Source organism: Heptranchias perlo, chromosome 21 (genome assembly GCF_035084215.1).
Source record: "Heptranchias perlo isolate sHepPer1 chromosome 21, sHepPer1.hap1, whole genome shotgun sequence".
NCBI classification, from domain to species: domain Eukaryota; kingdom Metazoa; phylum Chordata; class Chondrichthyes; order Hexanchiformes; family Hexanchidae; genus Heptranchias; species Heptranchias perlo.
In genome coordinates this window covers 41,142,531-41,155,116 of record NC_090345.1, presented here as the reverse complement: position 1 = coordinate 41,155,116, position 12,586 = coordinate 41,142,531, and the positions used below count along the sequence as shown (strand labels likewise).

The window sequence follows — 12,586 nt, the reverse complement described above, 5'->3', positions numbered from 1 at the left end:
CCCGCTGGCTTTAATTGCCTGCGGGATTCCCACCAGCGGGGGCTACGCATGCACCCCCGCATGAAAGAGGCTGCAGATGTCCACGACTACATGTCGAGTGAATCTGCGCCTCCGTGTGCACTGCTGCTCGGAGAGGTCCGGGGAGCTGCGCCTCGGTCTGTGGACCCTGTGGCGAGGGTAGTGCCCTCTGCGACGCGTCTCTCTCTGTGGTAGCCCTCCCTCCTGCTGTACAGGTGGATGTGTCACAGCACTCTGTTGTGGAGCTCCACATGTCAGAGGTGGACGGCGTGGATGGCGAGGCTGGTGATGCTGTTCGCCCTCTGAGTAGGTCATGACTGCAGCTACGACGGCCCCCATCCGCAATATGTACATCTGAGGGGGTCCGCAAGGTAGGCACATGTCTCCGGACTCCGGGGTGAGTGTGCAGGTTGGTGACTTTGACCGTCAGGAGGGGGGTGGTGGAGGCCACACTTTGTCCCAAGTGACAGAGCGGCCTCCTGCAATGGGTGAGGGTCTCCCCCCCCACCTGTCAGATGGACCTTTGCAGCTGCCACAGGCTGACGGCTGCAACACATCCAGTTCAACTAGGACTGTTTCCCCCAGTGTGTGAAACAGTCCCATGTTTCTCCAAAATCACACACAGTCCCTTAATCAGGTCAGTTAATGACCTGAACAAGCAAAATAAATACACTCAAGTGGCATCCCGCTGGCTTTAATTGCCTGCGGGATTCCCACCAGCGGGGGCTACGCATGCACCCCCGCACGTCATCGGGGAACCCGGAAGTGGGCGGGATCATGGCGCGATCCGGTCACGTGCCTGGATATCGGGATTTTCGGGGCCCCCCTGCTGGAAACACACAGGAAACCCGCCGGTAAAATCGAGCCCATTGTCCCTTTAAGTATTGGCCCGCCGGCTTTAAGTGGGGGGCGGAACTTCCGGGCATCTGTTGTGCGCATGCATCCAAACGCGCCTGGGTCAAACCCAGGAGTGGGTGCATTGGAGCCGGGATGCGGTCCCACTCCAAAAAGCTATTATTTTAGCCTCCCACCCACCCGTTCTTGGGGGTTAAAATTACCCCCCATAACTTTGACTGAACCTATGACTTTGTGGCTATTGGATACATTGTTGTGAGTTGCATGTTTGTTTGTTGTTGCACCATCCATCATACGTGTAATTATGCATGAAGTGTGCAGAGCAATTGAAAATTTGCTACAAATTACAATTCATCGAAGGGCCATGGGAAGATGCACCAGTTTTATTGTAGCTGCATTCCACAAACAACGGATGCGATTGACAGAACTCAATGCGATTGTGGTACCAAGGCGGAATCCCGCTGCTGTTAACAATTGGTCGAGCATAACTGCTGTTTCTTGGGACGTGGGCCTCGAATTTCCTTGGAACTGCTCCTGCTCCGCCACCGAACTTCACCAGGAGTGCAGCAGGAACCCTGTTTACGAGTATAAACGAGGTTTCTACCGCACTTCCGTAAAGCTACTGTGACAGAGCAGGAGCAGCTCTGAGGAAAATCTCAACCATAATGTCGGATGGCCAGGAAAAGTTTGTAATGCTTGTGTATTGGTGAACTCTGCATTCTGTACCATAGATCCATGTGGGTTATTGATTGATAGTGCGTAAGAAAGACATCAAGGCCGCTGTTCACTTATTTAAAGATGCGGCATGGCTAATGGAACTGTTCACTGACCATGGTTGGCTGACCCCATAGCAGCAACAGCTACAATCACAAACCGTCAAGCACATGAATCATCATAATACAAGCTTTCAACAGCCTTAAAGCACATTGGAGATGTCTTCTGTGGTCTAAAGATACATGCATTACATTTCTGCTTAGCAGGATAACAGTGTGTGGCAGTGGAAGGTGTATTTGCATGAGTGGTTCTGCAAAGAGCTTGTCACTATCCAGGGGCTGTACAAACAGCCAGTGTGGCTGTGTATCATTCATTGCAGGACATTAACCATTGCCTTGGTATGGTACCTGAACAATAAAAGAGGAACCCAAGGGTTCCCAGTAGTTCAGGATCTCCCAGGTTAGCAATAGAATACCGAACTGCTTTGCTTACTGCTTACACCTTCACAGACAACCTTGTGGCCATTGAAAGTCTTTTAGTTTGTTTACATTGGACCATAAACAAAAAGCCATGTGATGTGTTGCGCACCATTCATTAGTGCTGCTTAAGGTTTCAGTGTCCAGGTCACAGTGTTTTGTTTAAACTGCTAAAATTTTCAATTGCGCTGCTTTTTTTTATGGAGCATTTTGTTTTTCCATAATTTGAAAACTGTGCTGTTGCCATTTGATAACATTGATATAAATAAATTTTGTATTTAATATGGCATTTATTGACTTCCATCTCTCAGCTGCTCCTTACTCGCCATTTCCAGTCTCTATACTTCTCCCTAGAAACACAACTGGTTACAATAAATGCTGGACTTGGCAAAAAGAAATTCCCTCATCCACAATAACTGCTTTTAATAAACCTTGAATCCAAGGGATATTCTCTTAGTGAGTCACCCCAAGAGGTTAATTGAAGGCAAACAACTGCTGCATCATGGGACTGGGTTTACATTTTTAAGCTCTTTACACCAACAAATTCCAGAAATGTCAGGAATGACCTATTCGATGTTCCATTAGTACAAAACGTTGATGATTAGTTGCTGTAAATGATGTGCACTTAAAGCAGCCTTTTCATCGGTGAAGTCCTCAGCTAAAGGGTGCCAAATTTTGTGAAAGCAAGTTAGTTATTCTTGAGAAGAAGAGTTAGAGGAATAGCATTTCAATACATGAACCGCCAATACAGGTGGGGTCTTAAGAAATGCACCTGGAACCCAATCGAATGTTGTAACTTTGGTGGAAGAGCAGCGGAACTCCCAGAGAAACCGCATAAACATCTAAAAACGTCAGTTTACGCAATTTTCTCTGGGATTTTCAACAATCTTCCACTGAAGTTACAGTGGTAGATCAGGAGTACCCAATGGAAATCCTCCCCAATGATTTTCTAAGTAACAGGTGACAAAATATTATGGATCCCATTAATTTTCTCTTTCCTCAAGAATTCAGATTTCTCGTGCCCACGATGAACTTGGGCTCATTTCGCACTACATTGGTCAGAACAGAATGCATAATCTTCACTGAACAGACACATGCCTGCAATTGGAACACCGGGAACAGCTCCCTCCATTATACAATCAGGAATTTCCCCCCTCTCCACCCCCGTACCCGCTAGGGATGAGACCTCAACAGGCAGATGACTTAATTTACTAACACTTGAGAAACCATAAGCAGTTCTTCATCAATAATAAGTTGAAATCAATCAAGGTTCATTGATTCTGAGATTTTTTTTATCATTAGTGTAATATTAAAATGCTACTCATTGGTAGACTACTAGGGATTTGATTTCTCCCCCTCTAGACCAGACATGGGGAACAAAAATTTTTTTTTAAAAAGGAGCACCTGGTTTTCATTGAATCTAACCACATGAGTGAGTTAAGGGCTGGCTAGAGGCCTGAACAACTAAAACAGCATTACACTTGGATATAAAGCTTTTTTTGTCTTATTTACATAGAGATAACTTCTATTCCTCTGCATGGTTCAATTTGGTAAAAAGGCATTTGCTTTGCTGAACCTGCAATTAGGCAGTTTCATTGGTTTAATTTGACCTGGCTATTGAATTGCATCGAATTTACAGCACAGAAATAGGCCATTCGGCCCAACTGGTTTATGCTCCAAATGAACCTCCTCCCACCCTACTTCATCTAACCCTATCAGCATATCCTTCCATTCCTCTCTCCCTTGTGTACCTATCTAACTTCCCTTAAAGGCATCTATGCTTTTCGCCTCAACTACTCCATGTGGTAGCAAGTTCCACATTCTGTCCACTCTCTGGGTAAAGATATTTCTCCTGAATTCCTGATTGGATTTATTAGTGACCCCAGTGGATATATTTTTCAATTTTCAGTATAGGCATTAAAAAAATCAAATATCATTATTATAATATGAAATGTTATTGGTAGTAAACTGCAGAATTTTGCAAGTATAGTTATATAAAGGAACATAGAAACATTAGGAACAGGAGTAGGCCATTCAGCCCATCGGACCTACTCCGCCTTTCAATTAGATCATGGTTTATCTGCACTTCAACTCCATTTTCCCGCCTTTGCTCCATTTCCCTTGATACCTTCAACTAACAAAAATCTATCTATAAATCTGGGGTTGTGGGATAAATAAAACTGAGTTGATAAATAAGGACTTCTCGTTTCAGTAGCGTGGCTTTTGTACGGCAAAGTGATGTAATGAAATCTTTTGGAGGTTTATTTTCATTCAAATGTACATATGCATTATTCCCTTATTAGTTTAAGTTGGTCTTTAATATTTGTTTGAGTCACATTCATTTAATTGTATCCGTACCATTGCTAGTTTGCCTGTGTAATGGACATTAATAATATTTGAGTTATGCAGCAAAGTCTGTTTTGTAAGCAATCCAATTTAAATAAGTAGATCAAATTTAGTTAAAATCATTCATACTTTGTCCTTATCCAGTTCTCCCCAAACTGTGCCCAATTACCTGACTTAGATGGTCAGATAGCAACCATTGCCGATTAATGGATGGCAAGAAGGTGAGATAGGCTGGCATAGAGTGACTTACCCTCCAATTTTCTCTGTCTCCCTGTGGCAAAGCACCAGATCTCTGTTCACAGCCATCATCTTCAACCACAGGACTGATCACACTGGGAATCAAAGGCACTCTGGAACATTTGGTTCTGCACTATTGTGCCATTGACGGTTAAGAACAATTTTTCTCACAAATTATTCTAATATTTTTAAAGTTGAGTTCAATGAGCACAATTTGTTAATCTATCAATAATAATATGATAAATTCATCCTTTAAATCTAATAAGCTTAGATTTGTTTTTTGAGTTAACACAGGTATATGGACCTTATGCAACAATGTCACTATTTCAGCATCCTACAACTATACTTTATTCTGAAAACAAAATACTTAGATTCCTGCCCTAGCTTTTAATACTATTTATTTGCTTTGATGAAACTCTAAACATAAAGTGAATTATATTTTCCACAACCCTGACAGTAATATGGAGTTTGTTTAGTAAATAGAACTGCTTGTTAAAGGCAACAGGGGCCAATAATTAAATTGGAAAAGAGAAGTTACATAACACTGGGAATAAATTTCAATACGTCACTGATGATTATAGCCAATTTGTAATCAAAGAAGGTGCTAGACATAAGATTTTAAGGAATGTGTCTTTCAGTTATGGGGTAGCACACGGTTGTGCACGTAAAATAGAAAACGTAACTATTAATGCTGATAGGAGTCTCTCTAATCTGTTAACCGACCTGCGTCAGGATTAAGTTTCCTAAAGTTCTACCCAAGTATTTTACTTGACTTATCTTTGAAAAAAATCTCTTTTTATTTGCGTTTCTCACATTTTGTATGAATTTGAACTGGACATATTTATTTTTAAATTATGTGCATAGCCATCATTTGGGATGATCTGTCAGCATAACCATATCAGATACAATGGGTAAAAATTTGGTAAATTCTATATTAATAAGTACAATAAGTATAATTCATCATTATAAAACACAAAGACTGAAAGAACGTGCATTTACATGGTACCTTAACATATCCTTAGGACATTCCAAAGCACCTCACCGACCAATGAATTACTTCTGGGATGTAATTATTGTTAAGTCAGTAAATGCAGCAGCCAGTCTCTACTCTGCTACGTCCCAAAAATGAGACATGAATGATCAGTTAATAAAGATATTTATCCTTGTCATGAACTTATATGTTTGTTCCCTTAGTTATATATATTTTTTAAATTGTTGAAATAAGGAAGCTATGTATTTATATCCCTTTATATATGAATTAATTTACACTCTACTTTTTTCTACATTAATCCTACGTACAGGGGAGCCCAGCGAGCAGGGTTAGATATAAAGTGGATATGACTGAATTTCCATACAGTGCAAGCATATTTGAAGTGGAGGAAGACACAGGCCATGTGCTTACCCGAGTAAATCTCAATGAGGAACCTAGTACGATTTTCAAGGTAACAAGACTAATAAACCAGTAATGAATTAAAACAAATTGGGTTTTATCTTATTTTTAGCTGACTATTGTTTTTTTTTGCTTATGGCAGTTAATTAAAGTATTGAAATGCTTCTGATTGTTTTTTTCTGTTGTCTCATTTAGCTGGCTATCATTGCATATGATGATGGGGAGCCGGTGAGGTTTAATACTACCATAGTAGACATTACTGTACTGCAACCATCAGTAATTCCACGTTTTACACAGGAAGATTACAGGTACTATGTACATTTACAAACTGGGAGAGGGGGAAACTCCTCTGGTTTTTATGTGTAACGACACTGTAATTGCATTCAGAAAGTTATCCTCTGGTCAGTATTTCCAGCAAAATCTAGAATTATCAGCCAGAGAAAATTCTTATGATTCCAGTTATGATGTGGTTACACTTAAGACCAGAGCAATTCTTCCCCACATAGATTAAATTATTTTTCTTTAATGGTTGTTCAGTTCCAGCCTCCTTCATTGACCTGTTGAGATTTAGCAGAGATTAATAATATATGATGTATTATCTAAAGGAGTTACTTAGCTCTGTTAAAATGGCAGACAGAAGAATGTCATCTGAATGCATTGAGCATTAGTTTACTAATATCACCAACAGTAATTTCTAATAACAACTCACCAGATAAAAAAAGATCAACTATACCAATGCATAAATCATAACCACATGATCATTAAGAACCCTTGATGACGTTGTGATTTAGGTCCCAAGTTTTCCTGTATAGATAAGATATTTGTGTTTAGTCTTTTTTTTAAAGTAAATGATTTCTGACTCCAACCCGTCCTTCATTACACATTTTCTTGTGTAGACAATGAGTACCAATCAGATCTCTAGTTATAAGAGTGCTACACGTTTTAGGTCTGCTTTAGATATTCTGTCAGGTACAGTGGTAATGATCACCCCCATAAGTGGTCTGACCATCCGATGATCAGGAGTATGCCTATACTGTTCAATATCTAATTGTACAATCCAGGGATGTAACTGGATATCATGTCTTTCACACATGCCCTCATATGCACTTCTCCAGAAGTCAGACTAAATAAATTTAATGATTAAAGGCCAGATATAAATGACTTAGGCATTAACTTGCTTTATTTTACAGAGAGCAAGTGAACATGCAGAGTAACAGATTAAATCAAATCTAATCTAGATTCATTTAACTACAGAACCTTCCTCAAGAATAATAAAATACGCCATGTGATACTCATTAGCAGGCTTGCAAAACTTCTCTTGGTCCTGACCCACTCTGGATTTGAGATGATGGAGTTTCCCCTTGCTGGGCTAGGTTTCCGCTCCAGACCTAGCTAGTTGACTGACTGTCCTCAGGTCCCCTTGCACTTTCCTCTCTGTGTTCCCAGCAATGGGAGGGCTGTACCACTGACTTCTTCCCCATGCAGTGATTTGCCAGTAGGCCTGTGAACCAAACCAAGCAGCCCGCTCTCCCAAGACTATATTCTCAGCAGGCACCTCATGCTCGGGTCACATAAATAGAAACAATTCCCACCTCAATAGGAAGACATGTTTCTGGGTTCTGAAAACTAACTTTCATTGTCTAAAGCACTCAGGTTCAGACTCTCTAGCCCCAATATTAACTTGGAGCTGCCAGGAAGAGAGCAGGAGGGGGATGGCTTGTGGACAGAAAACCCAGAGAATGGGTTTCCCGCAAGTCCTATAAAATTTAACGGTAGGACCTCTATTAAAATTTTTCAAAAGATTTCCCGCCTGATAGCCAGCTTGAGTGACAGACTGGTTGCCTGTCGGGTGGGAAAGCAGCCGGGGAGCGGATGGAAGATAAGTCGGAGTTTGGGGGGGGTGGGGGCTGTTCTCAGGGGGAGTCGGACATCGCGTTGGGGTGATCGCGGGGGGGTTGAGCAGTCGGTGATCGCGGGGGGGGTGAGCAGTCGGTGATCGCAGTGGGGGGGGGGGGGGGTGAGCAGTCGGTGATCGCAGCGGGGGGGGGGGTGAGCAGTCGGTGATCGCGGGGGGGGGGTGAGCAGTCGGTGATCGCAGCGGTGGGGGGTGAGCAGTCGGTGATCGCGGGGGGGGTGAGCAGTCGGTGATCGCAGTGGGGGGGGGGGGTGAGCAGTCGGTGATCGCAGTGGGGGGGGGGGGGGTGAGCAGTCGGTGATCGCAGCGGTGGGGGGTGAGCAGTCGGTGATCGCGGCGGGGGGGTGAGCAGCCGGTGATCGCGGGGGTGGGTGAACAGTCGGTGATCGCGGGGTGGGTGAGCAGTCAGTGATCATGGAGGAGGGGGTGAGCAGTCAGTGATCGCGGGAGGGGAGAGCATTCGGTGATCACGGTGGGGGAGTGAGCAGTCGGTGATCGCGGGGAGGGTGAGCAGTCGGTGATCGCGGTGGGGGGTGAGCAGTCGGTGATTGCGGGGGGGGTGAGCAGTCGGTGATTGCGGGGGTGGGGTGAGCAGTCGGTGATCGCGGGAGGGGAGAGCATTCGGTGATCACGGTGGGGGAGTGAGCAGTCGGTGATCGCGGGGAGGGTGAGCAGTCGGTGATCGCGGTGGGGGGTGAGCAGTCGGTGATCGCGGGGGGGGTGGTGAGCAGTCAATGATCGCGGGGGCCAGGGGGCGGGGATTCGGGGGAGCCGCACATCGTGGGATCTAATCACAGGATATGTACAGAGGTTAGCTTGGCGGGGGCTGGGGGAAGCACTCCTGCTCCTCCTGTCCCACAAGCTGTGATGTACATGTACTTACCTCATGGATCCAGTCCTTCTCGCCTCCTTTAATCTGCTGGGATTGCCACGGCCCGGGAAACTGGCCTCCATGGGTTAAAAATTAAAATTTTGGTAAAATAGAGGCACGCAGCTTCCTTAAAAGATTTTACTGACTGACTCGCCTCCTAAGAGCAGGTTAGTCGCCCGCCCGCCCGACCCACCTCTGTTAAACCCAGAAGTGGGATGGTTGAGGTTGGGTTTGAGAAATTTAAAATTTTTAACTCCCACCCATCATTGGGGGTTAAAATTCCCCCCTCTTTGCCTGATTCCTAATCTACATTTCTGCTGTTCTGTGGATTTAACCTCTTGAGAGTTACATTTAACTTAATAGTAGCAATTTTAACACAAATTACACTAAGATCCTCTCATAGCTGCATGTCAGGAAATAGTAATGAGCAACGAGAGAATGGATGTAAGGTAATAAAAGGTTTGATCCAGGAATTCAATTCCTTCGTCGTAATAATCTTTGAAATGTCCTCACGCATTTCTAATTTCATTTTTTAATCAATATTAGGGTTGGGGATGTGAAGTTTTAGAGGATTTCAGCTTCAGGGCTCTCAAATTCAGCCATTTGTAAAGATGAAGAAGAATTCCAATAATGTAAACTGATAGGTAAGCCTCCACGGGCTGCTCGATAACATGGGAGCATCCTTCTTTCTAAGCAGAATACTAATGATACAATGCATATCTACCACTTTGTACTTCAGCTCCCATGTGCTGGTCTTTATTTATAACTGCATTAATTCAGGAACAAACCTACAATCCCAATTTGGGGTTACTTTTGAAATTTGAATCAGATTGATGTTAAATTTGCCATGCACTACCTAATTCATATACCCTATATGATAGAGTTCAAATAATATTTTAATAAGCTAGCAGAAATATGGTCCTGAAGTATTTTTGCTTGCCTTACCTTTTTCAGTTTCACATATCTACATCATTATGGTATTATTAATAAATTTCTTTCTATTTAATCAATAATTCAAATTGCGCGTCATTCACATACTGGGCCATTGAACCCCATGCTGCTAAATATTAGTTGGACTAAATGGCACAGCTTCACAACAGTGAAGGAGCAATCTATAGGTTTATTCATTTAGCTTTTGTATCGTGGCCATTTTTTTGTTGTTGCTTTGGTCACTGAGAAAGGTTTGCTCGTGTGATGTGTATAGCAAAATGATAAATCTGTTATTTATTGATGACTTAATAATTTCATCACACATAGCACACAAGGAAAATATTCCCCCATAGCTAAGTTTGCTTTGCTGTATTATATTCTGTAAGCACGGGGTTTGTATGAGACTTAGAGCAAGATACCGAAAGAAAGGCTGCTGTGTTTCGGAATTCTCCTGGTTCTCTCTATTGAATGTGTCTCATCACATATGGGTGCACAGGGGAGATGATCTGAGTTTCTGCCATGTCTTCAATGTGACTGGAAGGTCATTGCTGATAGTGAATGGTTGGTGGAAGCAATAATAACGGCTGCAAAGCTCAGTATTGCGTCAACTGGCTATTATTACCTGTGGTGTTTGATACATTAGCCAGATGTTTAGAATGTCAATGTAGCCAAATAATAGAATCCAGGGAGTCTTATCACAAGCTTTATTGCTTTTATTATAAGAAATCTGCAATCCCTCATTCAGAACATCCACAAAAGGACCATCTTCACAGTTACTGAATCAGGCAAGTTTGAATGAATTCCTGACATGTATTTTCAATCTGACACATAACCACTTAGCTTTAAGTGGCTAATTATGTTTAACTAATAGGCCTATGCAGAAAGCCAATATACTGTAACAAATTGTATGGGATTTTTGAAATTGGTCCATAGCAACCTATTACATATTAAGCAATTAGGTGAATCGTAAAGATTTCCATTTTCCCCTATACAGTCCACAGGAAGTTGTTCCAAAACTACAAAAAAATTTGGTTAGCATGATTGGGTATATTATATTTTGGTAAGCATACTTAATATATTTATCATCAGTAGTGCTGATTCAAATAGAGTAGCATTAACACTCACATTCAAATATTCATTCAGATGTGTTTTTTGTTTTCTAACTTGGCTTTGCCCCAGCAGTTAACTTTCTAATAGTTATTTATTGTAAAATTTCATGTAATTTAACTTTTCATTTAAAAGAACTATCATGATCAAGTCCAGCAAATACCAATATTTGCTTCACATACTTGAATGATCCAATTTTGGGTTTGAATCCTCAAGCCTGCTAAATTTGATAGCTGGAGAATTACATTGTCCATCTTTTCTTTTCTGCAGTATACTTATTTTTAATTTGCCTGCAGAATTAGGCAGTGTAAGGGAGTAGAAAAGATGTGGCATTGCCTTAGTAGAAATATCACATTTTCATTAATAACTACAACAATGAATTTTTACATTAATGAAACGCATATATAATTAGAGGGATAGCATATTAATTGTACTAATTAGACCTAATTTACATGAACAAATTGAGTTAATTAGAAAAGAGACTTTCCCAATAACTCAAAAAGAATCCATAAATCCCATCTCTATGAAACCTAGAGAATATAATAATGCCATTAACAATGACCTATAAATGAATGATATTAATTGGATTGAATCTACGTACAATCTTATAAGCCAAAATTTCTAAAACATGCCTTTATATAATTTACAAAGTACAGCCAAGGCCATCATTTGTAAAATCTATCCAGCAGTACATAATTTTAAAAATACATTTACAATCCCATATAATTCATTGCTTATTAAAAAAGAAAGCATCCTCATCAGGATCCCTTTCAGAAAGAATTAAGATCAAGCCGCACTCGAGGACCTGTGCTTATAATCTGGATTGACACTCCAGTGCAGTAATGGGGGAGTTGTGCCTTGTTGGAGGTACCATCCTTCAGATGAGACATTAAACAGATTTTTTTTCTGCCTATTCCAGTGGTTCAAGTGGATGCTAAAGTTCCCATGTCACCATTCACAAAAGAGGAGTGTCCTAGACAACATTTCTCTCCGAACCAACACCACCAAAAATAGATTATGTGGTCATTCATTTCATTGCTGTTTATGGGATCTTGCAGAGTGTAAAGTGGCAGCTGCATTTGCCCACATAACAGTCGCAGCACTTCAAAGCCATCTACAGCATGTGAAGCGCTTTGAGATGTTTATGGGAGACACTATAAGGTAAGTTAACTTATCCTATGCTCCCAGCGTGGAGCTGTGGACAAAGGGATTGCAGGTTGGAGAATTGGCACTGCAGCATTGTAGTGCTATCTCTGACCCATGCAACCTGGGAGAGCAAGATCTGCCAATTTACTTTTGCTTAAATGCAAGCTTTTCTTTTAGAACATAAGAAATAGGAGCAGGAGTAGGCCATACGGCCCCTCGAACCTACACCGCCATTCAATAAGATCTTCTACCTCAACTCCACCTTCCTACCCTATCCCCATATCTCTTGATTCCCTTAGTGTCCAAATATCTATCGATCTCAGTCTTGAATATACTCAACGACTGAGCATCCACAGCCCTCTGGGGTAGAGAATTCCAAAGATTCACTATCCTCTGAGTGAACAACTGTGTCCTCATATCTGTCATAAATGTCTGACCCCTTATCTTGAGACTATGATGCCTAGTTCTAGACTGTCCAGCCAGGGGAAACAGCCTTTCAGTATCTACTCAGTCAAGCCCTCTAATAATTTTATACGTTTCAATGAGATCACCTCTCATTCATCTAAACTCCAGAGAATATA

At 41.9% G+C, this 12,586-nt stretch overlaps 1 protein-coding gene across 1 annotated transcript in view; it reads left to right on the top strand.

The window, feature by feature from the left end:
* Positions 1-12,586, top strand: part of pcdh15b (protocadherin-related 15b) — a 591,688-nt gene that overhangs the window by 405,638 nt on the left and 173,464 nt on the right. The window contains exons 21-22 of the mRNA XM_068002764.1: positions 5,948-6,088; positions 6,232-6,344. Coding sequence (XP_067858865.1) covers positions 5,948-6,088; positions 6,232-6,344 — 254 coding nt within the window. The remainder of the gene's footprint in view (positions 1-5,947; positions 6,089-6,231; positions 6,345-12,586) is intronic.